At 40.3% G+C, this 14,672-nt stretch overlaps 1 protein-coding gene across 3 annotated transcripts in view; it reads right to left on the bottom strand.

The window, feature by feature from the left end:
- Window positions 1–14,362, bottom strand: part of accs (1-aminocyclopropane-1-carboxylate synthase homolog (Arabidopsis)(non-functional)) — a 31,955-nt gene extending 17,593 nt beyond the window's left edge. For 2 of the 3 annotated variants that reach the window (XR_007896308.1, XR_007896309.1), the window contains exons 1-6: window positions 13,362–14,362; window positions 5,296–5,909; window positions 4,710–4,769; window positions 2,219–2,289; window positions 2,004–2,073; window positions 1,804–1,870 (exon numbers count right to left, since the gene is read on the bottom strand). Coding sequence is in view for 1 of the 3 variants with exons in the window: in XM_051689688.1 (XP_051545648.1) it covers window positions 1,804–1,870; window positions 2,004–2,073; window positions 2,219–2,289; window positions 4,710–4,769; window positions 5,296–5,909; window positions 13,362–13,977 (1,498 nt within the window). In the remaining 2 variants the exon portion in view is untranslated. The remainder of the gene's footprint in view (window positions 1–1,803; window positions 1,871–2,003; window positions 2,074–2,218; window positions 2,290–4,709; window positions 4,770–5,295; window positions 5,910–13,361) is intronic. The other variant, XM_051689688.1, reaches the window with a different exon arrangement.
- Window positions 14,363–14,672: the final 310 nt, after the last annotated feature.

The raw sequence follows: 14,672 nt of genomic DNA, 5'->3' as shown, positions 1-14,672 counted from the left end.
CAAAAATGGCAAAAAAGAAACAGCTTTCTCTAGAAACTCGTCAGTCAATCATTGTTTAATTTTATAATTTTATAATTATAATTTAATTTATAATTATAATTTTCTTTATTTATCACACATTATACATTTGCACATATACAGTGAAATTCTTCTTTTTCACATATCCCAGCTAGGCTGGGGTCAGAGTGCAGGGTCAGCCATGATACGGCGCCCCTGGAGCAGATAGGGTCAAGGGCCTTGCTCAAGGGCCCAACAGTGGCATCTTGGCGGTGCTGGGGCTTGAACCCCCGACCTTCTGATCAGTAACCCAGAGCCTTAACCGCTGAGCCACCACTGCCCCGTTTAGTATAGTCTTGTATAGTCTTATATATATATTGTATAGTCTTCATTTTGAGGAATGAAGGAATGAAGACTATACAATGCTTGAAATTGCCAAAAAACTGAAGATTTCATACAAAGGTGTACACTACAGTCTTCAAAGACAAAGGACAACTGGCTCTAACAAGAACAGAAAGAGATGTGGACTGCCCAGATGTACAACTAAACAAGAGGATAAGTACATCAGAGTCTCTAGTTTGAGAAATAGACGTCTCGCATGTCCTCAGCTGACAGCTTCATTGAATTCTACCCGCTCAACACCAGTTTCATGTACAACAGTAAAGAGAAGACTCAGGGGTGCAGGCCTTATGGGGAGAATTGCAAAGAAAAAGCCAAACATTGGACAACAGATAATTGGAAAAGAGTGTTATGGATCTTAACCCATTGAGCTTTTGTGGGATCAGCTAGAATGTAAGGTGCATGAGAAGTGCAAGACAAGACAGCCACATCTATGACAAGTGGTACAGGAAGCATGGGGTGAAACGTCACCTGTGTATCTGGACAAACTGACAGCTAGAATGCCAAGGATCTGCAAAGCTGTCATTGCTGCTCTTGGAGGATTTTTTGATGAGAACTCTTTGAAGTATTTTTTTATTTATTTTTTCTCCCCAATTTGGAATGCCCAATTTCCAGTGCGCTCTAATTCCTCGTGATGTCGTAGTGACTTGCCTCAATCCGGGTGGCGGAGGACGAATCTCAGTTGCCTCCGCATCTGAAACCGTCAATCCGCGCATCTTATCACGTGGCTTGTTGAGCACGTTACTGCGGAGACATAGCGCATGTGGAGGCTTCACGCTATTCCCCGCGACATTCACGCACAACTCACCACCCGCCCCACCGAGCGTGAACCACATTATAGCGACCACGAGGAGGTTACCCCATGTGACTCTACCCTCCCTAGCAACTGGGCCAATTTGGTTGCTTAGGAGACCTGGCTGGAGCCACTCAGCACGCCCTGGATTCGAACTTCCGACTCCAGTGGTGGTAGTCAGCGTCTTTACTCGCTGAGCTACCCAGGCCCCCTTTGAAGTAGTTTAAGAAGTTCTGAATTTTTTTTTCAAATTGTAATAGTAATTTTTGACGCTATTAATGACCTGACTATATATTGTGATCAGTTGAATGTCACTTTGGTGAATAAAAGTACCAATTTTTTCCATAAGAGCAAAATCTGTACATTATTCCAAACTTTTGGCCGCCAGGGTATTATCCATAAGGAAGACCAACATAATGGGAAACAATCATATAGACCAAGCAGACAGGGTTATTGGTCAGTGCAGATAATCTCAAAATATCCAAATATTGCCCGATTAACCAGCCTTGCCAGTATATTGGTCAATCACATTGTGTGTATGTCTCTCCTTTCTGCCCTGCGCACATACAGACACACTCAAAGTTATATTCTGTAGTGACCAGATGGTCTCATACCTTCTGGGTCACAGAGCACAGCTGCCAATGCTGAGAAAACAGACCCACAACCATTCATAACAACAACCTGTGAGAGAAAACACAAACAAATACAAAAGCACAAGCTATTATTTTCATATTAGTTTCCCTTTATGTAAAAAGAGGAAGACTAACAGAAATCATGCTGATTTGGCAAATCCCTGAGCAGAAAAATGACTCACGTTCTCAGCTTTTAGAGGACTTGGAGAATGGCAGTAGTCTGACAGGAACTTAGCGATTTCCTCTCTAAGGCTGTGGGGAAAATAATTTAGACATAAAAATAAAATCAATACTTTGAAATGGAAGTTGAGCACTCAATTTTACACTTTCAGCAACATGTTTTCCAAGAATCAAATACAATTAAAAGAATTAGAAGTTAAAGTAAATGTTTACTTACAAACTGTGGCCTTTCCAATCAGGGTATTGCAGAAAAGCAGGCTCAATGTGCAGCATATCGGGTCGCGTTAGCTGTTGCAGAAACCAAAAAATAAGTTCGCTGCAACATTCACTGTAATACGTGGATCTAGTGTCTAAGGCTATATGGGAAAGATTTTGAAATTTATGAAGGCCTTTCCTGTTTTAATAACAACATAAAGGGCTTTTAAAACCTGGGATAGGCCACGTTTCACACTAGTACATTTGGAAGGAGGCTAGATTTTGCACTGCTAACCTCGAATTGTGGTGACAAAGGTATACAATGTAAAACTATGTGGAGTTATGAGTTACAGTGATTTGTTTAACAACAATCAATCAATCATAAACGTTCTCAATGCTTGCCTCATTAAATATTCATGAGCTTTGCACAGCTGTAGAAACTTTCACACACTGTGTTTAGTTTCAGCATCTGTCTGAAAAGTTAATGTCAAACAGTAACAGCAAACGCTCCTTTAAGTTTTTCTTCCAATTTTTTTTTTTTTTTTTTTTTGCAGAACGTTTCAGAAGACTTCAAATGAAAATTCTTAATTTCATCATTCACTCACCCTCATGTCATTCCAGATGTGTATGGCCCTGTCACAAACAGCACACCTGAAGTGGACTTGCGGTCCCGTGGGCCTTCATTTGCGAAGTCCACTAGACCTTAGGGTGTCCCATTTGACATTTTAGTGCTCACAAGCGCCCCCTTTGCACCCTAAATGCGCCCTTTGGCTGAGCACGCATCAGTGCAGTCTCCACAGCGGACTATTACCCAACAGTCACCGCTACTGATCCTCTCAACCAATCACAGCGGACTGGAGTTTCCAAGCTGGAGGAAAAAACATGGCGGACGAGGCGACATCAATCGCGGATTAAAAAGTTATTTTTATAATCTGATTGTCAATGGCGGATCACTGGCTTATCATGTTTATATAGTATTACTTTAAGTCTGATGTGTAGAACTTGTTTAAAGCTTTGTTTCATTTAATTTTCCATTGATGTGAATTAACTCCTATTCAGTTTATTGAATAGTTTTTCTTGGGGAAGTTTTACATTCAGAAAAGTAACCTAACATTAAACCTTTGCTTTTGTTGTTTCAAAGAAGATTTTAGAATTATTGTGAGTCACTAAAATATCAAGAAAGGAGAGAATAATTTAATGCACATGGCTGTAGCTTGTAAGCTTACTTAGATTTTTTGATATAGTTTTAAGTGTTAAAAATTTGGTCTAACAGTGATATTTATACCTGCTGAAGTGTGTCTGTGTGTATTTTATGACTATTTTTGCGAATGTATGGCGGTATGTTCTTTCTATACATTTTCCTGTGCACTAAGCACCTGCCTGTAACCATCCATGAGTCTGAATCATGTTTATTTGTTCTCTAAAGATAAAAATGATGGGGCTTTGCTTTGTTGTTGTCATATGTGCACTTTGTTTTTCAGAGGTTCTTGATTCAATTATCTAACGCTTTATTGTCAGTGTTTTGCTTAAAATTATTTAATAAAAACAAATATTCAATAGTGAGTTAAATGTGTTCCTTTATCCTATCTATCAATGCCATGACTTTTTCAAATAATAATTTGTAAAATGGCATGTCTATAAAAACAATGTAAAAAATGCGCCATCTGATTAAAGTCTTGAAGTCTGTCCCAAATGCACACTTTTATCACTCATGCCCCTTCATGAACTTGCTGACTAGCGCCCCATCAGTCTGCACATGCTCACGTCACCAAAGTCTGCACTCAGAGGAAGACCGCAAGGATGGAGGGTGCCATTTGGGACAGGGCCAACTACTTTCTTTCTTCTGCAGAACACAAACGAAGATTTTTAGATGAATATCTCAGCTCTGTAGGTCCACACAATGAAAGCGAATGGTGACCAAAATTTTGAAGCTCCAAAAACACAAAAAGGCAGCATAAAGGTAATCCATATGTCTCCAGTGGTTTAATCCATGTCTTCTGAAGTGATCCAGTTGGTTTTGGATAAGAACTTTATCACTGTACATCTTGCCATTGCAGTCTCTAGGCATGATCATGATTTCAAGCTCATTACATTTTCTAGCGCTTGATGCATTTGCAGAGCGCTAGATGGCGCTATGAAGTGTAATTGAGCTTGAAATCATGATCGCCAAGGAGAATGCAGATGTCCTAATTTATAGTAAACTAGGAGTTACATTTTGGTCTGTTCTTACCCAAAACCGATTGGATCGCTTCAGAAGACATCGATTAAACCACTGGAGTCATATGGATTACCTTTATGCTGCCTTTATGTGCTTTTTGGAGCTTCAAAGTTCTAGCCATCATTCACTTGCATTGTATGGACCTACAGAGCTGAAATATTCTTCTAATCTTTGTTTGTGTTCTGCAGAAAAAAGTCATACACATCAAGGATGGCATGAGGATGGGTATATGATAAGAGAATTTTCATCTTTGTGTGAACTGTCCCTTTAAGACAACCAGAGCAAATTTACTTACCCGTTTCTGCAGGAGGTCAAAGCAAAGCTTGTTTTCACTGGTTCCCATGTTGATAATGCCCTGAAAAAAGAGACATAAAAACCACAATTACCACACAGATACTGGATAAACAGAAAATACTACAAAGTGCATTAAAACGAGAAAAGCCACACGGATTTGCTGCTAAATTTCCTGACAGTCCCAAAGGACTTCTAGTCTCTAATTGAGAGTCTAGCAAAACAGCCCATTTAAAACCAAGACTCTGATTTTAAACAGCCTATTATATAGGAAGAATTGTTATTGTGAGTTAATTGTAAGCATTTTAAGCAAATAATCTGTTTATCTGAGAATGAACTACATGACACTTTTGTATCTTAATAAATGAATTGCATTTGATACAAAAACTAATTTCTCAAAACTAACTTTACTTTTCTTGGCCATTTTTAAAATGACTTTTAACCAACTCACGGTTATTTTAGTGGATGCATGAAGTCACAAAATTAAGTCTGTTAGGTTTTAAATGATAAAACAATAGCTATTTTGTTCAAAATCAAGAAAAATATTTGGACATTTTCTAGTTGTCAAACTATCCCTTTGATTGACTAACATCAGGGTTTGTGCTCTCATCATGCTTGTTGGCGTGATACTGTGTGTATCCTTCCTGCAGGATTCCCTGTTGCAGCCGCATGCTATTGCCACGGCGAGACAGGTATGGGTTGTACTGGTGTGTCTGATCACCCCAAGGCATGATGGGTACAGCTGGAGCTTTTGCACTGGCAGATGATGGATAAGGTAACAAGTTTTGTAAGGAGTTGGGCACAGGGAGAGGGGTGGCGCTGGTCTCCGCCCCTCGTGCTGAGTTCAGGACTCTAGTCAACATAGACATAAGACGAAACTCGTGGTCTCTCTCCTGGTGCGCTCGTTTCTCCTCCTGTTTTTCCCTCCGCTCCTCAGCTCGTGCCTCCTGTCGCATCCGTGCCTCCTCTAGAGCGAGGAACCGCTCCTCTGCCATCTGCTGCCAGCTCAGATACCCGGCCAAAGCGCTCGTTAACACCCCGTCACCCCCTCGTGCCACCCGGCGCCGCTTCCTCTGAAGGAACGATGCAGAACCCCTGTGGCCTTCTTGGTCGCCATGGTTACCTTGGTCTCTAATCTGCATGGGAGCTGTTGCCGGGGATACACCCGCACCAGAGGAGACAGTCATGTTCTGGTCACTGAAATCTGTGGTTTGATATAGGAAAATAGGAAATATTCTTTTTTTTTTTAACATTCCAAACATTATATTAGTCAAAATATTACACAAAAATTAAGAAACAAATTCTGTCATCATTTACTCACCTCATGCGGTTTTAAACCTGAACATAAAAGGAGAAATTTTAAAGTCATTTAAGGTCGTTTCCTCCCTCCCCCATTCAATTACAAAGAATGGGGAATTGAGCTTTTAAATAGGAATGTCCCAATACCATTTTTTTGAAAACGAGTACTAGTACCAATACTTCTTTTTTGGTACTCGCCGATACGGATATCTGTTTTTTTGTTTTACTTTTTTCTGAATTCCATTTCAACAGTTTATTTTAAAAAAAAAAATGTCATCAAAATGGTGTCTAAATAAACGAGTTCATTAAAACTTTAATTAAATGAAAATAGAACAATAATTTTTTACATATTGTATTATTTTTATCAAATGAAAATAGAACAATAATTTTTAACATATTGTATTATTTTTATCAAATGAAGTGCTTTTATACAGAACCTCACAGCACAATCCAAAACACATTGGAGTTATTTTTGTCAAAAAATGTTCTGCATAACACAGTATTACAGATGTGCGATATTGCTTAAATATAACACAATTACTATTGATTTATTATTATCATAATTATTCGTATTAGTAGTTGTAGTATTACAGTGAATATTGCATAACTAAACAGTAGTGTTCATTTCTACCTTACTTTTTTCCATTTAAATTTAGCTTTTATTTTGGTGGAATTTTTTATTTCAGAGTGAAGCCCTTTCCGTTTCTGTGTGTTTTTGACAGTAGGTTCTTACCTCCAGAAAAGCAGGTCGCTATGTAGTCTCAGCCTCACAAGGCACGCCCACGGACCGCCCACAGTCCATGTACTAATCGTCTGATGCTTATATTACACAAAACTACTCAGCACAAATCTGATTGGCTGGTTCGATGGAACTTCCACGAGTAGATGGACACAGGATGTTTCGCATTGAAAAATTTGCATTTTGAGGATGAAATAATCACAGAATTTGCACAAGTTTGCCAGGTTAGTGAAATTAAATTTTTTAAAGCTATTTAGAATTTCGTCAGAAAGTAAAGCAGTAATCCACGAGCAGAGCTGCATATTCTGCTTTGTTTACTTAGTTACGTCTGTGAAACTCTCTATAATGAGGTTTTCTGTGCTGTACTTAGATTCTCTACACTGTTTCTGCTATTCTCCCTTGTTTTCTGTGCACTCGCGCATCATTAAATAATCTTTTATTATGATATGACACATCTCCGATAACCCCACCCCTAAACACCCCGTAATGACAAAACCGACTGTGATTGGTCACTTAATATGTCTGTTAGATGGCTTTTCCTGTCTAAATGGGCGGTTCTTGGCCAATTGAAGCTGTTATAGCCCCCAGACCTGTGGATGTATTTTAAGGCCCATCTTCAAACTCAGTGCCTCTTTGCTTGACATCATGGGAAAATCAAAAGAAATCAGCCAAGACCTCAGAAAAATAATTGTGGACCTCTACAAGTCTGGTTCATCCTTGGGAACACTTTCCAAATGCCTGAAGGTACCACAATCATCTTTAATACGCAAGTATAAACACCATGGGACCCTGCAGCCATCATACCACTCAGGAAGATGTATTTCATCTCCTAGAGATGCACACAGTTTGGTGCGAAAAGTGCAAATCAATCCCAGAACAACAGTAAAGGACCTTGTGAAGATGCTGGAGGAAACATGTAGACAAGTATCTATATCCACAGTAAAACGAGTCCTATATCGATATAACCTGAAAGGCTGCTCAGCAAGGAAGAAGTCACTGCTCCAAAACTGCCATAAAAAATCCAGACTACAGTTAGCAAGTGCACATGGGGACAAAGATCTTACTTTTTGGAGAAATGTCCTCTGGTCTGATGAAACAAAAATTTTACTGTTTGGCCATAATGAATATTGTTATATTTGGAGGAAAAAGGGTGAGGCTTGCAAGCCGAAGAACACCATCCCAACCGTGAAGCATGGGGGTTGCAGCATCATGTTGTGGGGGTGCTTTGCTGCAGGACGGACTGGTGCACTTCACAAAATGGATGGCACCATGAGGAAGGAAAATTATGTGGATATATTGAAGCAACATCTCAAGACATCAGCCAGGAAGTTAAAGCTCAGTCACAAATGGGTCTTCCAAATGGACAATGACCCCAAGCATACCTCCAAAATTGTGGCAAAATGGTTTAAGAACAACAAAGTCAAGGTATTGGAGTGGCCATCACAAAGCCCTGACCTCAATTAGATAGAAAATTTGTGGCCAGAACTGAAAAAGCAAGTGCGAGCAAGGAGGCCTACAAACCTGACTCAGTTACACCAGTTCTGTCTGGAGGAATGGGACAAAATTCCAGCAGCTTATTGTGAGAAGCTTGTGGAAGGCTATCCAAAATGTTTGATCCAAGTTAATCAATTTAAAGGCAATGCTACAAAATACTAACAAAGGGTATGTAAACTTCTGACCCACTAGGAATGTGATGAAAGTAATAAAAGCTGAAATAAATAATTCTCTCTACTATTATTCTGACATTTTACATTCTTAAAATAATGTAGTGATCCTAACTGACCTAAGACGGGGAATGTTTTATACGATTAAATGTCAGGAACTGTGAAAAACTGAGTTTAAATTTATTTGGCTAAGGTGTATGTAAACTTCTGACTTCAACAGTACATGGGCGTGGTATCGGACCTGTTTCCAATACCAGTATCGCTATCGGGACATCCCTACTTTTAAGATTAAAAAACAATGCATAAGCACCATCAAAGTGTAAGAAAAACATATTAAAAGTAGTTTTTCACTCATAAAGCTGTTAACCACTCAACCCAGATCATTGCTTAGTTAATGAATCATTCAAAGTACACTATATTGCCAAAAGTATTCGCTCACCCATCCAAATAATTGAATTCATGTGTTCCAATCACTTCCATGGCCACAGGTGTATAAAATGAAGCACCTAGGCATGCAGACTGCTTCTACAAACATTTGTGAAAGAATGGGCCGCTCTCAGGAGCTCAGTGAATTCCAGCGTGGTACTGTGATAGGATGCCACCTGTGCAACAAGTCCAGTCGTGAAATTTCCTCGCTACTAAATATTCCACAGTCAACTGTCAGTGGTATTATAACAAAGTGGAAGCGATTGGGAATGACAGCAACTCAGCCACGAAGTGGTAGGCCACGTAAAATGACAGAGCGGGGTCAGCGGATGCTGAGGCGCATAGTGCACAGAGGTCACCAACTTTCTGCAGAGTCAATCGCTACAGACCTCCAAAGTTCATGTGGCCTTCAGATTAGCTCAAGAACAGTGCATAGAGAGCTTCATGGAATGGGTTTCCATGGCCGAGCAGCTGCATCCAAGCCATACATCACCAAGTGCAATGCAAAGCGTCGGATGCAGTGGTGTAAAGCACGCCGCCACTGGACTCTAGAGCAGTGGAGATGCGTTCTCTGGAGTGACGAATCACGCTTCTCCATCTGGCAATCTGATGGACAAGTCTGGGTTTGGCTGTTGCCAGGAGAACGGTACTTGTCTGACTGCATTGTGCCAACTGTGAAGTTTGGTGGAGGGGGGATTATGGTGTGGGGTTGTTTTTCAGGAGCTGGGCTTGGCCCCTTAGTTCCAGTGAATGGAACTCTGAATGCTTCAGCATACCAAGAGATTTTGGACAATTCCTTGCTCCCAACTTTGTGGGAACAGTTTGGGGATGGCCCCTTCCTGTTCCAACATGACTGCGCACCAGTGCACAAAGCAAGGTCCATAAAGACATGGATGAGCGAGTTTGGTGTGGAAGAACTTGACTGGCCTGCACAGAGTCCTGACCTCAACCCGATAGAGCACCTTTGGGATGAATTAGAGCGAAGACTGCTAGCCAGGCCTTCTCGTCCAACATCAGTGTCTGACCTCACAAATGCGCTTCTGGAAGAATGGTCAAAAATTCCCATAAACACACTCCTAAACCTTGTGGAAAGCCTTCCCAGAAGAGTTGAAGCTGTTATAGCTGCAAAGGGTGGGCCAACGTCATATTAAACCCTATGGATTAAGAATGGGATGTCACTTAAGTTCATATGCGTCTAAAGGCAGATGAGCGAATACTTTTGGCAATATAGTGTAGTTCTGGGCACTGTATCAACTGATTCACTGAAAAGATCCAACTGAAAATAATGATTTGTTAATGAATCGGACATTGTTACTTCTCTAGGAACACACGAAGGACAGCTAGGGCAGATGTCCAGATTTTCACAGAATATCTACTTTACATTTCCTTACACAAAACTTGACAGCTCCAGTCTCTATTCCTTTACAATTTCATGGGAAAAAATGATGAGTACATTCTTCAACATTTTTCCTGTTGTGTTCCACAGAAGAAGCAAAAAGAAAGTCAGGTTTGGAGCGACATGAGTTTGAGTAAATAATGACAGAATTTTTATTTTTGAGTGAACTATACCTTAAAAAAAAACTCTTTTAAAGTGACAGTTGGCATGAAAACATGGAAGCACTGTACAAGGAACATCTGCGATGCTAAAAGTGAGGCACAAGATGACAGAAGCGTGCCAACAGCACAGACACAACAACCATGAGCTTTATTTCAGCTGGCACAGATCCTCCAAAATAAATGAGGATATCAGCCCAACATTTCAGGTTGGTTTCAGAATGCAACTCAAAAACCTTTTGTTTTGTAAACTTGTTATCAAGGCTACATCAAAGGCATGCTACTACTTGTATTGCACAATGACTACTGTTATGACAAAAATTATATTTACAGTTGTGCTCCAAAGTTTGCATACCCTGGCAGAAATTGTGAAATTTTAGCATTGATTTTTAAAATATGACTAATCATGCAAAAAAACTGTCTTTTATTTAAGGATAGTGATCATATGAAGCCATTTATTATCACATAGTTATTTGGCTCCTTTTTAAATCATAACGATAACAGAAATCACCCAAATGGCCCTGATCAAAAGTTTACACACCCTTGAATGTTTGGCCTTGTTACAGACACACAAGGTGACACACACAGGTTTAAATGGCAATTAAAGGTTAATTTTCCAACACCTGTGGCTTCTTAAATTGCAATTAGTGTCTGTGTATAAATAGTCAATGAGTTTGTTAGCTCTCACGTGGATGCACTGAGCAGGCTAGATACTGAGCCATGGGGAGCAGAAAAGAAGTCAAAAGACCTGCGTAACAAGGTAATGGAACTTTATAAAGATGGAAAAGTATATAAAAAAAGATATCCAAAGCCTTGAAAATGCCAGTCAGTACTGTTCAATCACTTATTAAGAAGTGGAAAATTCGGGGATCTCTTGATACCAAGCCACGGTCAGGTAGACCAAGAACGATTTCAGCCACAACTGCCAGAAGAATTGTTCGGGATACAAAGAAAAACCCACAGGTAACCTCAGGAGAAATACAGGCTGCTCTGGAAAAAGATGGTGTGGTTGTTTCAAGGAGCACAATACGACGATACTTGAACAAAAATGAGCTGCATTGTCGAGTTACCAGAAAGAAGCCATTACTGCACCAATGCCACAAAAAAGCCCAGTTACAATATGCCCGACAACACCTTGACACGCCTCACTGCTTCTGGCACACTGTAATTTGGAGTGACGAGACCAAAATTGAGCTTTATGGTCACAACCATAAGCAATGTGTTTGGAGAGGGGTCAACAAGGCCTATAGTGAAAAGAATACCATCCCCACTGTGAAGCATGGTGGTGGCTCACTTATGTTTTGAGGGTGTGTGAGCTCTAAAGTCACGGGGAATCTTGTGAAAATTGATGGCAAGATGAATGCAGCATGTTATCAGAAAATACTGGCAGACAATATGCATTCTTCTGCACGAAAGCTGCGCATGGGACGCTCTTGGAATTTCCAGCACGACAATGACCCTAAGCACAAGGCCAAGTTGACCCTCCAGTGGTTACAGCAGAAAAAGTTGAAGGTTCTGGAGTGGCCATCACAGTCTCCTGACGAAACACTCTGGGGAGATCTCAAACGTGCGGTTCATGCAAGACGACCAAAGACTTTGCATGATCTGGAGGCATTTTGCCAAGACGAATGGGCAGCTATACCTCCTGCAAGAATTTGGGGCCTCATAGACAACTATTACAAAAGACTGCCCGCTGTCATTGATGCTAAAGGGGGCAATACACCGTATTAAGAACTAAGGGTATGCAGAATTTTGAACAGGGGTCATTTCATTTTTTTCTTTGTTGCCATGTTTTGTTTTATGATTGTGCAATTCTGTTATAACCTACAGTTGAATATGAATCCCATAAGAAATAAAAGAAATGTGTTTTGCCTGCTCACTCATGTTTTCTTTAAAAATGGTACATATATTACCAATTCTCCGAGGGTATGCAAACTTTTGAGCACAACTGTATATATATATAATTAGCCTATCCATACAATCAGGGTGGTAGTTAAATTCTTCTAATCACATACCGAAAACAAAAATACTTGACCTTAAAGGAAAAGTTCACCCAAAAATGAAAATTCTCTCATCATTTACTCGACCTTGTGCCATCCCAGATGTGTATGACTTCTTTCTTCTGCAGAACACAAATTAAGCTTCATAAAAAGCAAGTGAATAGTGGCCAAACCTTTGAAGCTCCAAAAAGCACATAAAGGCAGCATAAAAGTAATCCATAAAACTCCAGTGGTTTAGTCCATGTATTCTAAAGTGATCCAGTCGGTTTTGGGTGAGAACAGACCTAAATATAACTCCTTTTTCACAATAATTCTTGACATCAGCAGTTTCCTTGGCGATCATGAATTCAAGCTTGATTACACTTCCTTGCGCTCTGCACAAGCATCAAGCACTTGGAAGTGTAATCAAGCTTGAAATCATGATGGTGCTAAGAGACAGCAATGGCAAGATGAACAGTGAAAACGGAGTTATATTTTGGTCTGTTCTCACCCAAAATCTATTAGATCGCTTCAGAAGATGTGGATTAAACCACTGGAGTCTTAAGGATTAATTTAATGCTAAGGATTTAATTCTATAAATTATAGTTTTCTGCAGAAAACAAAGTTATACACATCTGCATGAGGGTGATAGAACTGTACTTTTTGGGTGAACTTTCCTTTTAATATACTAACCCTAACCCATATATTAGGGGTATTTTGGGGGTACTTTTGCCCTGAGCCATATATATAATGTCAGGGTCAGAAATTAAGGGGGACTCAGGGCAAAAATACCCCCAAAATTCAAAATGTGAGGGCAAAAAAAATATAAATATGCCCCTGTATAGTATTTCTCTATTTTGATTTTATTTGTAACATCTTATGTAGTTCTTAATATTGTATTCTAGGCATAAATTATGAGTTGATGTTGATTAATTTGTATAGGTCAGAGCAGATAATATGTCTACTCATCTGACTATCACAGGCTGTTTACCTACCTGATGGGGAACACGTGACGTGCGTGCTGTTTCCCTGCTCTCCATCCAATGTCGGTTCCTCTGTGTTTGGCACCGAGTGTTTGTGATTAGCACTGGCTTCGTCGTCATCATCAACAGGGCCGAACTCATACAACATCTCGGGCGGGCCCGTCGCCTCATCATCCGAGCTCATGACCTCCGTCTTGACCTCCAGTATTTCACTCGCTCTGGACGGGTGACCCTGTACCTCTGACTCGGGAGCATCGCCCTCGAGTCCCACCACCTGGTTCGTGGTCGTATCACCCCATAAAGGCAAAGTAGCGCCAGATGCTGCGGCAGTTCGGTTGCTCTGAGCTCTCTCCATGAGCTCATAATACCTCGCGGATCTCAAAGTCTTCTGCTTGTACTCCAACTTCAACTTTTTGATCTTCTCCCTGCATTGATCCCCGGTGCGATTGATGCCTTTCTGGCGCAGGGTGCTTGCGATTCGGTTGAACACATGCTGGTTTCTGAGACAGGTCACCAGCTCGGTTTGAACGGGCACGTCCGACCAGATCTGCAGAAGTTCGAGCACCTCCGGTTCGGACCAGTTGCTGCCACGCTCATACTTTTTGCCATATACGTGAATCAAATGCATTGCAGCGCTACAAACTGTAGGATACGGTGATTAATAGGTTAATTTATAAAGTTTCGATATTGATTGCTGTTAAAATGTTCATGCATGGATATGGTACGGCGTTGGTGCAACAATGCAAATGCATGAACAAGCGGTTTATTTTTAACGGGTATAATCAATCATTTAAACCGCGCGCGTGCGTGTACTTTACCCGACACATCTGTTTTATTCCTTTACTTTTCACATACAGTATTGATGTATTTTTCAGCCCGACGCTTTTGTTCCTAGTCCAAATCTCGATACATCCGGGTTCATGGCACATGCGTGCTGTCCTTATTCCGGGATAAATTTGGACCGGTACAACAAAGAACGGCGCTGCGCACGCGCTGAAAGAGCAACATTCATTTGAAGAGGAGCAGGAGAGACGAGAGAGCGCCTGGAGCAGTTCAATTGTTGCATGGGCACGTCATCTAGTGGATAATTTGAGGTATTACATGCATATTTTATTGGAATTTCTTTCTTTATGCATTTTGCCTGGTTGCTGTTGTATTGCAATTGGATTAAGGATCTGTTTAAAGTATTTTAAATGTCTAGTGGCCCCACAAAGTATTTCGACACTTAAGCAACATTTAAATAAAAAATAAAAAAATTATGAATATAATTCATTTCACCCCAAAATGAAAGGAATGGAAAAAATAAATAATAATTAAATTTTG

This window comes from Myxocyprinus asiaticus, chromosome 46, assembly GCF_019703515.2.
Source record: "Myxocyprinus asiaticus isolate MX2 ecotype Aquarium Trade chromosome 46, UBuf_Myxa_2, whole genome shotgun sequence".
NCBI classification, from domain to species: domain Eukaryota; kingdom Metazoa; phylum Chordata; class Actinopteri; order Cypriniformes; family Catostomidae; genus Myxocyprinus; species Myxocyprinus asiaticus.
The sequence above is the reverse complement of the archived record's forward strand: the minus strand, read 5'-3'. Positions and strand labels throughout refer to the sequence as shown.